Source organism: Coenobita brevimanus, chromosome 93, assembly GCF_032717465.1.
Source record: "Coenobita brevimanus isolate Jiangsu-jjx chromosome 93, ASM3271746v2, whole genome shotgun sequence".
NCBI lineage: Eukaryota > Metazoa > Arthropoda > Malacostraca > Decapoda > Coenobitidae > Coenobita > Coenobita brevimanus.
Window position 1 is genome coordinate 47474409 of NC_137046.1, and position 13693 is coordinate 47488101.

Genomic DNA, 13693 nt, shown 5'->3' on the forward strand with positions numbered 1-13693 from the left:
TTCTTGTTAGTCTCTCACTCTCTATCATCTCCACATGGCCATATCACCTCAATGTAATTCTCCTAACACTTTCTATCACATCCACACCACAATGCTCCTTCACTTCCTCATTAGTCAATCTGCATGTAACTCTACGTGCTCCTCTCAAATAACTCATTCCACTGCTCTCACTCTTAATCTGTGTCCTTTCAACAAGGTACAAGCTTCACTTCCATACGTTAGAGTTGGTATCACAATACAGTACTGTCATGCACGACTTTTTTACTACCATGCCCACTTCCCTGTTTCTTATCACTGCTTTCAAAGACCCAGCAACCTTTCCTCCTTGTGGTACCCTTTCAAGCACTTCACACCCCAAACTTCCATCCTTACCCATCATACTACCCAAGCACTTAAATGTACTTACATTTTCCATTTCATCATTCTCCAACAGAACTGTACATCCAGTGACTTCAGTTCTCTCAAACATGATAACTTTACTCTTTCCTACATTCACCTTTAGATTCCGTTACTTATACACTCTTCCGAACTCATTCACCAAGCCTTGCAGTGAGTACAAACTCACTAATTCAATATCTATTATTATGAAATTTAGACTAACTTGCAAATTTTTTACAGAAACAATTAAAAAATATATGTATATACAGCAGCAAAAATTTGCTGAATTACTGATCTAATGCCAAAACTGGTTAACCCAAACAACTTAAATGAGAGAGAATAAAATGAATTCAACACCATCTGAAGTGTTGAACCAAGTAAAAAATGTAGTACAGTACTGTATTGTCCTGCATATGCACATAATTTTGCTACCCTGCTGTTCCTCACCTGCCATCTAATCTTTTTTGTTACTACAGTATTTATCCTATTAGCTGTTTATGGGCTGCCTGTGCAGGGAAGAGTGTGAAGGGGAAAAACGTACTGTATTCACATCGCCTCATTTTCTTCAAGAAAACAAATTTTCAGAAGCTTTCTGTTTAAATATGACCTCAACTACCTCTAAAACATTTTTTTTCCAAATATTACAATATTCCCTTCACAAATGACTACCAAATAAAAACATCCTTTGAACCCAATACAGAACTTAAATCATATGGACTTAGCTGACTTTTGGCATCCTTTAGGCCAAATCAGAAAGGAAGAAGGGAATAACTACTTAAGCTAAACCTAGCTGACAGTTACATCCTGCAAACATAGCAAACTATAAACAATTCATCCTTTCCTGAAAAAAAGAAGCTACTATAACAAATGCTAACATGATTAAAAATAAAAATAAAAATATTAAATGCTAAAAAAAAAGGGGGGGGGGATTTAAGTATATTGCAATCAAGAAAAATCAACAAACATAGGGAGGGGAGGTGGATGAGAAGTGCTCTCTTGAAAGCGAGGTTGTTTGGGTGGCCAGCTGTTAACACCATTCCAATTCATATTGGTACCAGTAACTTCTTTCATTTATTTTTTATTTTTATTTATTTCACATTTTTTTTTTTTTAAGATGTTGGGAAGTATTTCTAACATAGTAATAACAATAACTATGTGTAAAAGACTTGGGGACTGAGTTGTTGTGTACCGTATTAATTTTCTCAAGCATTTTCTATCCATTTTCAACCAAACTTGGTGAAAACGTTGAAGATAAGCCAAGAGGAAGACAAACTTTTTTTATAACAACTGGACAAAGATCAAGGTTATTTGGGAAAGGATACTTTAACAGCTTTGGTATGAGTTAAACTAAACTTGCTGGAAGGGTTGAGTGTCAAGCAAAGAATGCAGTCAATTTTGAGAATAATCAGTCAAACTCACTGAGCAAGGTCAAAGTTCAACCTCAAGCTAAGAATGAAAGGAGTCAGTTTTGAGAAAATCAAACTCACTGAGCAAGGTCAGAAGTTCAACCTGTCTGTGTCCATAAGTGAACAAAACAACAAAAAGTTTGTATCTGATCTGGCTCAAACTGAAAGGGTTTAGGGTCCCTACTGTTTTTTAGAACAACTCAATGGCCAGATGTCAATTTAATCAGCTTTTACCCGATTCATGACAAACTTTGAGGAAGGATTCAAGGAAAGCCAAAGCTTTAAGAAATCAATACAGTACTGAGAACAATCAGTTAAAAGTCAAGATAAAAGGACAAGCTCAAAGTCTGTCAGCATCTACCGTGTTTGCCTGCACTCGTTTTGTATTTCTTTACACTAAATAGCAAGTTTTACTTTCATTCATTCATTCATCATCTAATCCTACATTGCCCCATGAGTAGCGTGGGAGCCAGGGCTAGGCAAGTTGGTTCTGACATTTAAGATGAGTGACCAGTCTCATTCATCCCTGAGTGGCATTACGTTAGCAACAGACCCCAACCATCCCTTGGCTATAAACCTTCATCGGCTCAATCCGATTGGAGTGCAATAATTACCCACTAAACCACCAGGCGCCAAAATTTGGTTATAAGGTTACCACCCAGCGCAGTAAATGGTTTCCTGGTGTACAGGAAAACAATTGGCTTGTCACTCAATGTAGAGTCATCCACAGGCAGAAGGAAGAGGAAAGAATGAAAGAAAGACAGAAGAGGGAGTGTAAAGCCACCTGCAGGCAGAAGGATGAGGAAAGAATGTAGGAAAGAAGGACAGAAGAGGATGGGAGGAAAGATGGATGGAGGAGAGGAAAGGGCAGACACCCAAGAGCAGCACTACATCAGGTGAGTGGATGGTGAGTGCCCCCACCTACGACTTAATTATAAAAAAATATTTACAGCAGAATTAACAACTAATTGCTTATTTATTTAAACCGTCATTACTTCTGTTACTCTACGTTCTGCTGGACATGAGCCCCGTGGACTGCAAGACACCAACCTCTTCTACCAGGCAATCTCATACCTTGTATGTTATGAAGTGGGTGTTGCAGTGGTGATGGGTGAGAGGAGGGGTGTGAGCTGTATCTTGTGTTAGTGCTGCAGTAGGGAAGGATGATGGCCATATCAATGTTACAGTTGATGTCACTCTTGGCTCACCTAGACATGAACCCAATGAACCACCAACTTCAACTGGTCACTCCCAGAGGTCTTTTGTTACCGTATAGTTGGCAGACTGTCTATGTTATAGCAGTGTGGTGCATAACGTAAATGTGCTGTGGTGTGGAGGGTTGCACTGTAATGTGGGCATAGTGGATTTTGTTGGGACTGTAGCAGGGAAGGGTGATAAGACACACTGAAGTCTGGCTAGCTGCACTCATCTCTCTCCGAGCAAGGTACAGTGAGTCTTCGATATATGAAAGGGATAAGGACCAAAAAAATCTTTCGTAATTCAAAATTTCGTACATCGGAACGATTTTCCCTGTTGAAATATACATATAAATGGGGGAATGTGTCCCAGGATCCCCTCGGACCCCCCAACTAAACTTTACCCCCCCCCCAATTTGAAGTAAGCAATACTGTACTTGTATACAATTGTAGAGAAGGAGGTGGCCATATTCTTTCTTGTACATCTCCTTTTTCTTCATCACAGTCTCAACAGTGGAAGCTGCAAGGCCTAAAGCACACCCAATCTCCGAGACTCCCTGTCCCTCCTCACGGGGTCTTATAATTTCCAATTTCTTTTCCAGAGTTAGAGTACGGTCCTGCTGCTTCTTTGGAGCGGGCTCCCCCAATGCTGGAGATGATGCAGGGCGCTTGGGAGGCATGGTGAAACAATACGAAAAAGTGTAGAGCTGCGAAAATATCCTCACGTACAGTGAAGCTATGAGGAGAGGAGGGACGTGGACTCAACCGAGAAGCGCGTTAAAATTTGTTTACCAGAGAGGGGTTAATTCGTTTTCTCTTGGCAAGCGAGCGCAGCACTGCACTGCACCCATTTTGATTTCTCATACATTATTCCATTAACCCCTTCATAGCTGCCAGCCTTGAACAACACGTTACTGTTTCGGTGTCAGTGACACTGAGTTAGGGCGTCCTATGAAAAACTGCGAACAATTATGGGAAGGGAACGAAGGTCACTGGTGTGTTTGCACGACCTACTCTACAATCCCAAGCATCCTTAGGTTACATGCGCCCTAATTTTGAATAAGTTTCTTTCAGCAAGAGAACATAATTTACCACCCTCAAAATAGTCAGGAAAATACAGACGACAAACTACACAAATATGAACTGAATTGGTAAGGTCTTTAGGCTGTATGCTTACACGAAAAATTATGGGTTTTACAATTTTAAGAGATGAGAAGGAACAAAAATGTTTCCTAATCAGAATAAAAAATTATTCTTTCGTCCCACATGTTCCCGTGGGTCAGAATTCAGTTCCACATTCTTCATTCGGTATCGCTCTTCCCAATATATTTTGGATCAACTGAGCACAGTTATTTCTGCTTCTTAAAGTTAGTGTACATTTACTGCTCATTTTTTTTGTTCATTCTTATATGTATGTGTGAAAGAGAGAGGACTGATACAAACAATAATGTATTCCATTATCGCTTTCATAGATACTGGCCTTAAACAACGCCTTACTGTACCAGTGTCAGTGATGTTGAGTTAGGGTGAGCTATAAAAAACTGTGAGCAATTATGGGAAGGGAACGAAGGTCACTGGTGTGTTTACACGACCCTACTCTACCATCCCAAGCACTCAGGCGTTCACAGTTCACTTCATCCCAGATGTTTTCACCGATGTTTACATGCTAATGTAACATGCATCCTAATTTTATTAATTCTTAAATGAATCACAGCAAATCACAGGATGGGCTTAGGGTGGGGGGGAAAAAAGAAATAAATAAAAAATAAATAAAAAAAGCCAGGTGTGCCAGATGAGTCTTTTCACATATGTAAGAAAAAGGAATTGATTTTAGAACTTTGAAAAAATGGTCCCTAGGCCAACCTCGGGAGCACACAAATTTCTGAACCCACAGTCATTGAGGGGGCTAAACATACACTTTAAGCAGTAAAAGCACCTTACCAAATCAGTTCTTCCTGATAGTCTGTTATATTTTTCAGATTATTTATGGGTTGGTTAATACAGTAAACGTTTATTGTTAAATATGTCTCCTCGTCGTTTTTAGCTGTTTTGGTGTGACAACTCTTGTTTATTTCGTTAACATAATGGTGGAGAGGATTGTTCTTCCCTAAGTGTTTAACTAAACCTGGCCTAACCGAGCTTATCTGTACCTAATAAATTAACCTAACCTAATCTCCAGTTGGGAAATTGGGAAACAATATCCACCTTTGAGCACGCTCAGTTTCTTCCACTGCGCTGGAAACTACCATAGGGGAAAGTGATGATGATAACAGGGAGGAAATTTTTCAGCAAGAAAAAGTAATTTGCCAAACTGAAAGTTGTCAGAAAATTACAGAAACAAGCTGGAGGATTATGAATTGGTAAGGTCTTTCTGCTGCTTCAAGTGTACAATGAAAGACACAAGCATCTTCCCAAAGTCTGACGAAAACAGGGTGGAAAAATCGAACCATTTGAAACACGCATTAGTAGAAACAGGGTTTTCATTGTATTTCGCCTGGTGTAAATTTTCTTCAGATGGAACTGGGAAGATAGTTGTGTCTTCCATTGTATATTTACCGGTAAATAAATCAATCTAACAGTACAGTACTTGTGTTTTGTTTCTGCCAGATTAATCGTAATTTCAGACTATTTAGGCACCTCTTCACATCATATAGTCTAGATAATCGGGATATCTCTGTACTTCCTTTCGGATCGATTTTCGTATCATTGAGACATATTTTTGCATTGTTGAATTTGTCCTATATTCATCGCTTTCATACCATCGAAAATTCGTACTTCGGGTTTTCATATTTCGAAGACTCACAGTACTTTCTGAGATGTGTTCCGGACGACTGTGGTGGCTACGTATTTATGCACATGTTTGTCAAGTGAAACACTTAAAGAAGGATGGGGGATTTTACTGAGAAACTCTAAGTAGTGTTGGGTGCTTGTTTGTTTTTTGCTTCTTTATTGAGAAGGTAATGCAACATAACGTTACAAGAATGGGATGGGTCTTGAACTTAAGTGATGAACAGTCTGCCTCTCATTTTTATATGATCTATGATTGAAAGTACTGTATTTCTATTTCTTGATATACTGTAGATGATCCCTACTTAAGGTCTTGTTGCATCCTGTTATTATTCCAAAGAATTTATTTTGTGCTTTTTGATGGTGCTGATTAATCCCTAAACAGCGGGCTTGTTTTGCTTCGACTTGCGTGTCCTGCGGGCATATTCGCGCTCCGACAGACTCTCTAAAAATATTTGCCAAAAATCAGTTACTAGTCCTAGAATATTAAAATTACATACGCATATGGCACATACCTTCAGCTTTCTCCTGGGATGTTTGTTGAGCCTTCGTCGAGTACTGTAGAACTTGTGGAGACCTCTGAAGCTGGGTAACAAAGTCTCCACTTTACACTTCCCACCAACCAGTAATATAATTACCACAGCCTGATATTATCACTAGAAACACTATTCTATGATTCTCAAATAGTTTGGAATCCCTACTCCAAAAAAAAAAAAAAAAAAAAAAAAAAAAAAAAAAAAAAGGTGAAAGCAACGAAAATTACGAGTGCGTATGACCTTCCCTCCCACTTCCGATTGTTCACCGCAGGTGTTCTGTCATTTATTATTCATAAAAACACTCACAGTTTATATTTCTATTACTATATAACACTTATATATATCTACAGTCTTCATCCATAAGTTTCCTTCAGTAATAGTAGTTTATTGTCACCGTAGGCATTCAATTTCTCTTTCAGTAAAATACGTAGCATTCACTTTCTCGTCCTGTATACTAGCGTTGAGAGTGAATCCGTCACTTTCACCTTCACTTTCATAACTCATAGTATTCATACATGCTAGAGTGAAACTTTCACTTTCATTACTCCTATATATATACTCGTATTCTTATATCACTACTCATTTACATTTCTATTTACATTCTCTATTTTATTTACATTATTTACATTTCTATTTTATTTACACTGTGTTAGGCACTGTCACTTGCAGTAACTTATAAAACTATTTTCCACTGTTCACTTTTATTTACATTCATTGCTTTCACTTGCTGTTTACACATTATTTACATTTCCACTTGCACTGTTTTACTCACCAGAAAGAGCGTAGTCACTCTCTATCATTTTCATTGACCAATTAGCCAGTTCGCATTCCACAACACTCACTTATCCCTTTACTCTTTCCACACGAGGTTTAGTAGGGGGTAGAGGTCACAGGGCCCTTTGCATGGGGCTAAAAAGGGGAGGAATTTGACAGGCGCGAATCCAACGTGCTTTCACCTTGAAAGACGACAGTAAACTGAATACAGCGCGTGGTGGCCTGCCTAGGGGAAGTGCAGTGCTGCCAATCTCAACCTGGTGACAGCTGCTAATATATACGCCATGAAATGATTGGCAGGAAATCTAGACAATACATAATAAGTTAGGTAGTTCCAGGTGAATGTAAATATCACTTAGGCTTCTCCCCTTTCCTCCTTATATATATTTTTATTATGAGAATAGATTATACGGGATATTTCAAGGGGAAATAAACAGCGAAAATTAACGAACGACTGCACGTGAGGTGTTGTCAGGTGATAATTAGCTAATTCCAGTTGTATGGCACTATCACTTACCTTAGTTCAAAAATTCCAGGGAAGATTAACTTAGCGTGGCACGGCCGGGCAGGCGAGAGGAGAGGATAATGGAGGGGAGGTAGGGAGGGGAGTCAAGAGCGGAGGGAAATGGCTAAATTGTCAACAATGGATGGGAGTACAGATGAGATTACGAGTTCTGACTAGTGTTGGACATTGGCAGTACTGATAGATGATACAAGCCACCACTTGAGAGCCCGGGCGAATTCAAAATAACACAGAATCACAAAAGTGATGCCCCGCAGTACGATCCCTTGCTCCCAAACATCACGAAAGTGACGCCCCGCAGTTAAGGGGTTAAGGATGAGGCCCATGCTGGTTGGCATAATTCACTATTATTCTAATGAACTGTTTAACCCCTTACCCACGGGGATGGCTGGACCGCGCCATCCCCCTCCTGCGGGGATAGCAGGAAATCTAGACAATACACGATAAATCTGTTACTTAAGATGAGCCTTTTTCCACTCTGCTGGTACAGTTTCACTCATCCATGCCTCCTTACATATCTCCAACAAGCACTTCATTCCACTCTCTCCATTACACGTCTCTGCATACACCTCATCAACCCCTGCTGCTTTCCCAATTTTCAGCCGCTTCACAGCACTCTTCACCTGTGCGAATGTCATGTCTTCTGGCACTGCATTCCTTTTCTGCACACCCCCAAAACCAATCATGTTTACAGCTCCTCTGCTCTTTCTATTCCCAATCATCAGGCTTTCAAAATATTCTTTCCAGCTGGTCCTTATTTCATCCCCATGAGTTAATAACCTACTACCTACATCCTTCACATCATCACATTTCTTTCCGCTTTCACTTCTACATTTCCACACCTCTTTCCAGAATAACTTCCTATTTTCAGAGTAGTTTGCATTCATTTTTCTTCCTAGATCAACATTTACCTCCTCCTTTTTCCTCTTCACTAGTCTCTTCATGTGCTTCTTGCTCTCAATATATTTAGTTATGATTTCAATTGAACCCCCGTCCTGCAACCACTTTAGCCACCCTTCCTCTTCTCCTCCACTGTTCTCTTAACCTCATCGTCCCACCACACCGTACCTTTCTTCTTTGTTGTTACTCTTGCCACACCACACACTGCAATAGCATTTCTAATTAAGCAATCCCTACATGCATTCCACTGGATGTCCAGGTCCATTTCATTCTGATATACTGATTTGAACTCCTCCCCTACTTTGGTCCTGTATTCATCTGCCACTTCTTTGTTCCTCAGCTTCTCAACCTTCAGTCTTTCTCCCTGACTGCTCCTCTCTCTCCTGATCCACCTAATTCCTCAGCTTGATCTTGCATACCATAATCATATGATCTAACAGATCCCCACATTGTCCTCTCACAGCCCTCGTATCAGTAATCATTCCTAGCACTGACCTCTTTATGAGCATGTAATCAATCAGGCTTCTTTCAGCACAATCCCCGTTCCCTCTATACCACGCATATTTATGTGCATCTTTGTGTCTGAAATACAAGTTGCAAATGCACAACCTTCTTTCCTGACACATATCCTTCAGTTGCTTCCTGTTATCATTTTCTCCTGGTACTCCATTACAACCCATTATATTATCCTCCAGACCAGCGCCTACTCTTCCATTCATATCACCCATTATGACCACTTTATAGCTCCTGGGCATTCCTCCCACTGCTTCATCCTGCTCATCCCCAAACCTGTCTTTCTCTCTCTCACTCCTGTCCTCACACGGTGCATACGCTACAATCTCCGCCACTTGTGCCTTTTCAAACTTGAACTTGACATACGTACACCTAGAGCTGACACATTTGGAGTCTCTCATTCCACTCTGCTACACATCATTCATCAACAATGCAACTCCTTCCTTGCATCTTCTTCGCCCATTCATGGCCAATCTTAAACATTTCACACCCTCCCACTCCTCCACATCACACCCTTTCATCTTTGTTTCACACAATGCCATCACAGCATATCTTGCACTCTTGAACACATTCACCACTTCCACCCTCTAGCTGTCCTCGTTCACACCTCTCACATTCCACGTGGCTGTGGAAATCTGCCCATTTGGTTGAGGCTCTAGGCAGGTATTGAGCCCTCTGTGGCTTGCCGCTTACAAAAAAATTATAATAAGTCTACAAACAATCTCTAAACACAAGCAAAAGGTCTGGTGCAGCAACAAAAGGCACAAACTCCATGACAAACTTAGTGAACATCCGCACCATACGGTTTACTGTGTGACTGAGGTGGAGCTAGCAGACTGGCTTTGCTTTGGCAGGCATCGTTGGTGGTGCATGGGTGGTGAGGAACAGTGAGTGATTTGAAAAACTTGGTTTCCCTGTGCACCGTTAGTTAAAGTCGTAAAAAACAGCTACTGAAACAGATACAAGTGTACCTTTATTTCAGCCAAATTTTTTGCCTCTTCTGATAATGATGTTTGTCAGGCGATGCAGTGTTGGACAACTGGGAGATTACTGCATTTTGGTATAAAATAAATTTGAGTTAAATCATGAAAGTCAGATTCAACATAAACAAAGAAATCTGCATACTCTGTGCTTTAAGAAAGATTTTTTTTTTTTTTTTTTTTTCAATCCTGCTCAGTTTACAGCAAAAATAGCTTTCATAAGATGGCTATTTGCTGCTAACCCAGTAGCTACTGTACTATGACAGCAAACAAATACAGGAGTCCTCAATAAATACAATACCTGAAGATGAACCACATGAGGACACACTTCTCCCACTCGCTGTCCCTCTTTCATTCTTGTTGTCTGAGGAGTCATCCTTGCAACTGCCCTCATGTGGTTTCTCCATTCTTCAATCTGTAGAAAACACACTTTTCTACAGTAATGTTTAAAGCAAATACCCAGATACTACAGTACATGGCATAGTAAGCAGTGTCCCTTAATAAGTCTATTGTGACTTAATGGTACACCTGTAATAGTTCTGAAGAAGAAATATGGCTAGTGCTCTGAAGATCTTGATATAAAAATAAGTAAAATAATATATAGGCTGTTTAAGGATTGCATGAAGGTGTGTCAGTAACCACATTAATGTATACTGTACATGTGAGAAATAGGTACCGGTATGGCATAGGTATAAACAGTATCGAAAGATGCACAACTGAAATATATAAGTGTTGAGGAATATTTAGGTTGTGAAGAAAGGGCAGGATATGTAACGATTTATAAAAGATGTAAATTCAAGAAGGCTACCAATAAAAGGGCAGAAGTCTGTACATTCATGTTAAGGTCACATAGTGAAAATGGATATAAACAGAGGGCTGTCAAAGGTACAGTATATGTGACTGTGCCTGAATGCAGGACAAAGTGTGGTATGTCATGGTGGATGGATTAGGTATATACGACTACTGAAATAGGAAAGCAAGGTATGAAAACTTATAAGACTGAAGAAATGGTAAAGGGTCTAAAATGGGTGGATAAAGTACAGCAGGCTATGTACAGATAAGTGTTGTGCATGTTATAGGTCTGGCACCCCCTCTTTAACTAAAGCAAAATCTCCTAAATTGAGCTCTTATGAGTCTGAGCTCTCACCATGATCTGAGAAATCTGCAAGTTAGAAAAAACTAATCTCATGGGGAAAATTACTTGAGTCTGTCATTTTGGAAAAGATGCTTCCTTTATCCTCAAACCGGTCACAAATGAACACTAACAACCTGGAAAAGAAATCAGTAAAGCATATTTAATGGAAATGAATTGTAAGATTCTTACCTGACTCTGACTGACAACAATGCTTGAATGGAAAAGGGAGGGGGAAGGGGTTATGAGCCTTGAGGCAAACTAGTCTCTCAGCAAAAGGCAAAGGTAATGCTGGCTCATGCTGCCGCCTCTGTGCAGCTTCCTCCTTACCAGCCTCCCTCAGGAACCCGTGAAAGTCCAGTGTGGGGGCAACAGATGCAGTGTCGTCATTGCACTCAGCTGCCTGAGTGTAAGAGGTCGATTTACTGAGCTTACTTCTTCAGCAAATCGGTTCATCCTTTCCATATCTTCTATTGAAATGAGTGTTTCTGAGGTTTCTTATTATTCCTGGATTACCACAGCTACTGGGCATTTTTATAAACATACCTGTGAATGCTATAAATGAGGATTTAGAATGTGTGATACACTGACGCATCAAGTTGCAGCAGTGGTTGGTATACAGTGTAGCCGGTTGGAGAGGTCGTCCTTGTTGAGTCCGTAATGGCGTGCAACTTTAGCTTTCTTCTCACTGCTTTCAATCATCCTTATTATATCAGACTTTTGGGTGTAAGTTAATGTTGGCTTCTTCTTCTCCTTCCTCAAAGAAGCTGTAGGCTTAGGAGGGTTACAATCAGCCATGGTAACAATGGGCATGAGGAGGAAGCATGGGGGAGGGGGGGATCTCTCGTGCACCACACCAGAACCACATGATGTAAACACAGAGGAGACACTGAATTTCATGCTTGGTGTGGGAGGGAAGTGCTGTGATAGGCTTAGAGTAAGTGCTATGCTTGAATATGACTGGTTTAGTAATTAACGGCCGGCTAGACAGGCGGACTTGAGGTAATGGTGGCATGTCTTACATGAGGCATTGGAAAATCTTCACTTTTGAGCCTGAATCCGCAAATATCGTGTAATTCCTGCAATTTATTGATGCTGCCATGTATTATGAATCTGCTATTTAAGAGATTCTACTATGGTATGTGCAGACTAGGATTTAAGGATCAAAGTAAACTAGTCAAAGCGGACTAGTAACCCCCAAATTTACTAGTCTGGGGCAAATTTTACTAGTCAAGCCAATTTTAGTAAATGTACCAATAATTGTGAACTATAACAGTGTTACAATGTATTGCAATGCTGATTTATTATTCTTACAGCAAGGCTTTGTTTTGGGCTACATTTTATCAGAACAATCACAAATTTTCATTTTTACACACAATGAGACATCTCAGTAATTACCAATCTTATCAAAAACATCTTCACAGTCCTCCACATCAGTACTGTAATGAGACTCATAGTCATAATCAGAGTCTCCAGCCTGCTGCACCAGTCTACAGTTCACTATAGGTGGTGGTGGTTCAACTGCATTGTCTTCAGCAGCCACAACTTCTGTTGCATATTCCTGATCCTGGATGCCTTCATCATTTGGCTCAAAGTCCTCTTCAGACAGTATAGTACTTTCAAAACACTGGCAGCTGACTGGATATCAGCTGCCAATGTTTTGGAAGTACTTGCTGAAGTAATCCTGGACTCACAGTCCCTAGGCAGTATGTCCAAAGTATCCTGAGCAATTTTCACTTGCTGAAGTAATCCTTGCAGTACCAGTAATTCACAAGTTGAATGTGTAATCCTTTATTCCATGACAAGTACCGGTATTCCATGTGCTGTTCCAAACAACTGTTGACGCTGTTTTTTCTTTTTTGTTTTGTGTTTTTAATTAAAGCTTAATGGCTATCACCCACAATAAGGGTCATTAGGCCAAATATGAATACACAGTCCACACCACAGTCATGTCCAATAGCATGGGTGAGACAACCAACGAAATCACAAACAAAGGTGCTAGGAAGACAGGCAGTAGAGGCATCAGCCTGAGCTTGCAGTAGATGCAGAGTCAGATTCAAAGAGAGAGTGCACCACCTGCAAGACATAGGCAAGGATCTTCACCTCATCGGGGTCCTGGATAGCCTCGATGGACCCCTGGCGTAGCTCAGTGAAGGACAGGAAGGCCTGCCGGAAGTCCACCTTGGCGAAATCATCTTTGGTGGGAGCAAAGGGTGCATCATCCTCATACCCAAATAAATGGTGGAGGGCGTCCATCTCCGCCTCATCCAGGGTGGCAAAATCCATCAAGGTGAGGCGACGAATCGGACCAGAAGGCTCAAAGGCTCCCAGCTTGCCTGGACCAGACCCAGAGATGGAGTAGACTCCACTTCACCGCGCACCACAGGAGATACAGGGGCGGCAGGAACAACAGCCGCATCCCCAACCTCCATAGGCACCATGGGAGGTGGTGACAGGGCAGACTGGCAAGAGATGGAGCAGCCCTTCAACCGGAGTCCTGTAGGAGTAGAGGGCTGCAGCTCCAGCACCCTCTGGATTAAGGTGGTGGGGGTCACAGAGGTCCTGCAT

General features: G+C 40.9%; 1 protein-coding gene across 1 annotated transcript in view; it reads right to left on the minus strand.

Annotated features, from left to right (window-relative positions):
- The window catches only part of LOC145412518 (uncharacterized), a 491890-nt gene that overhangs the window by 471013 nt on the left and 7184 nt on the right, over positions 1–13693 (minus strand). The window contains exons 2-3 of the mRNA XM_080282412.1: positions 10295–10408; positions 4869–4886 (exon numbers count right to left, since the gene is read on the minus strand). Coding sequence (XP_080138538.1) covers positions 4869–4886; positions 10295–10400 — 124 coding nt within the window. The 5' untranslated portion in view covers positions 10401–10408. The remainder of the gene's footprint in view (positions 1–4868; positions 4887–10294; positions 10409–13693) is intronic.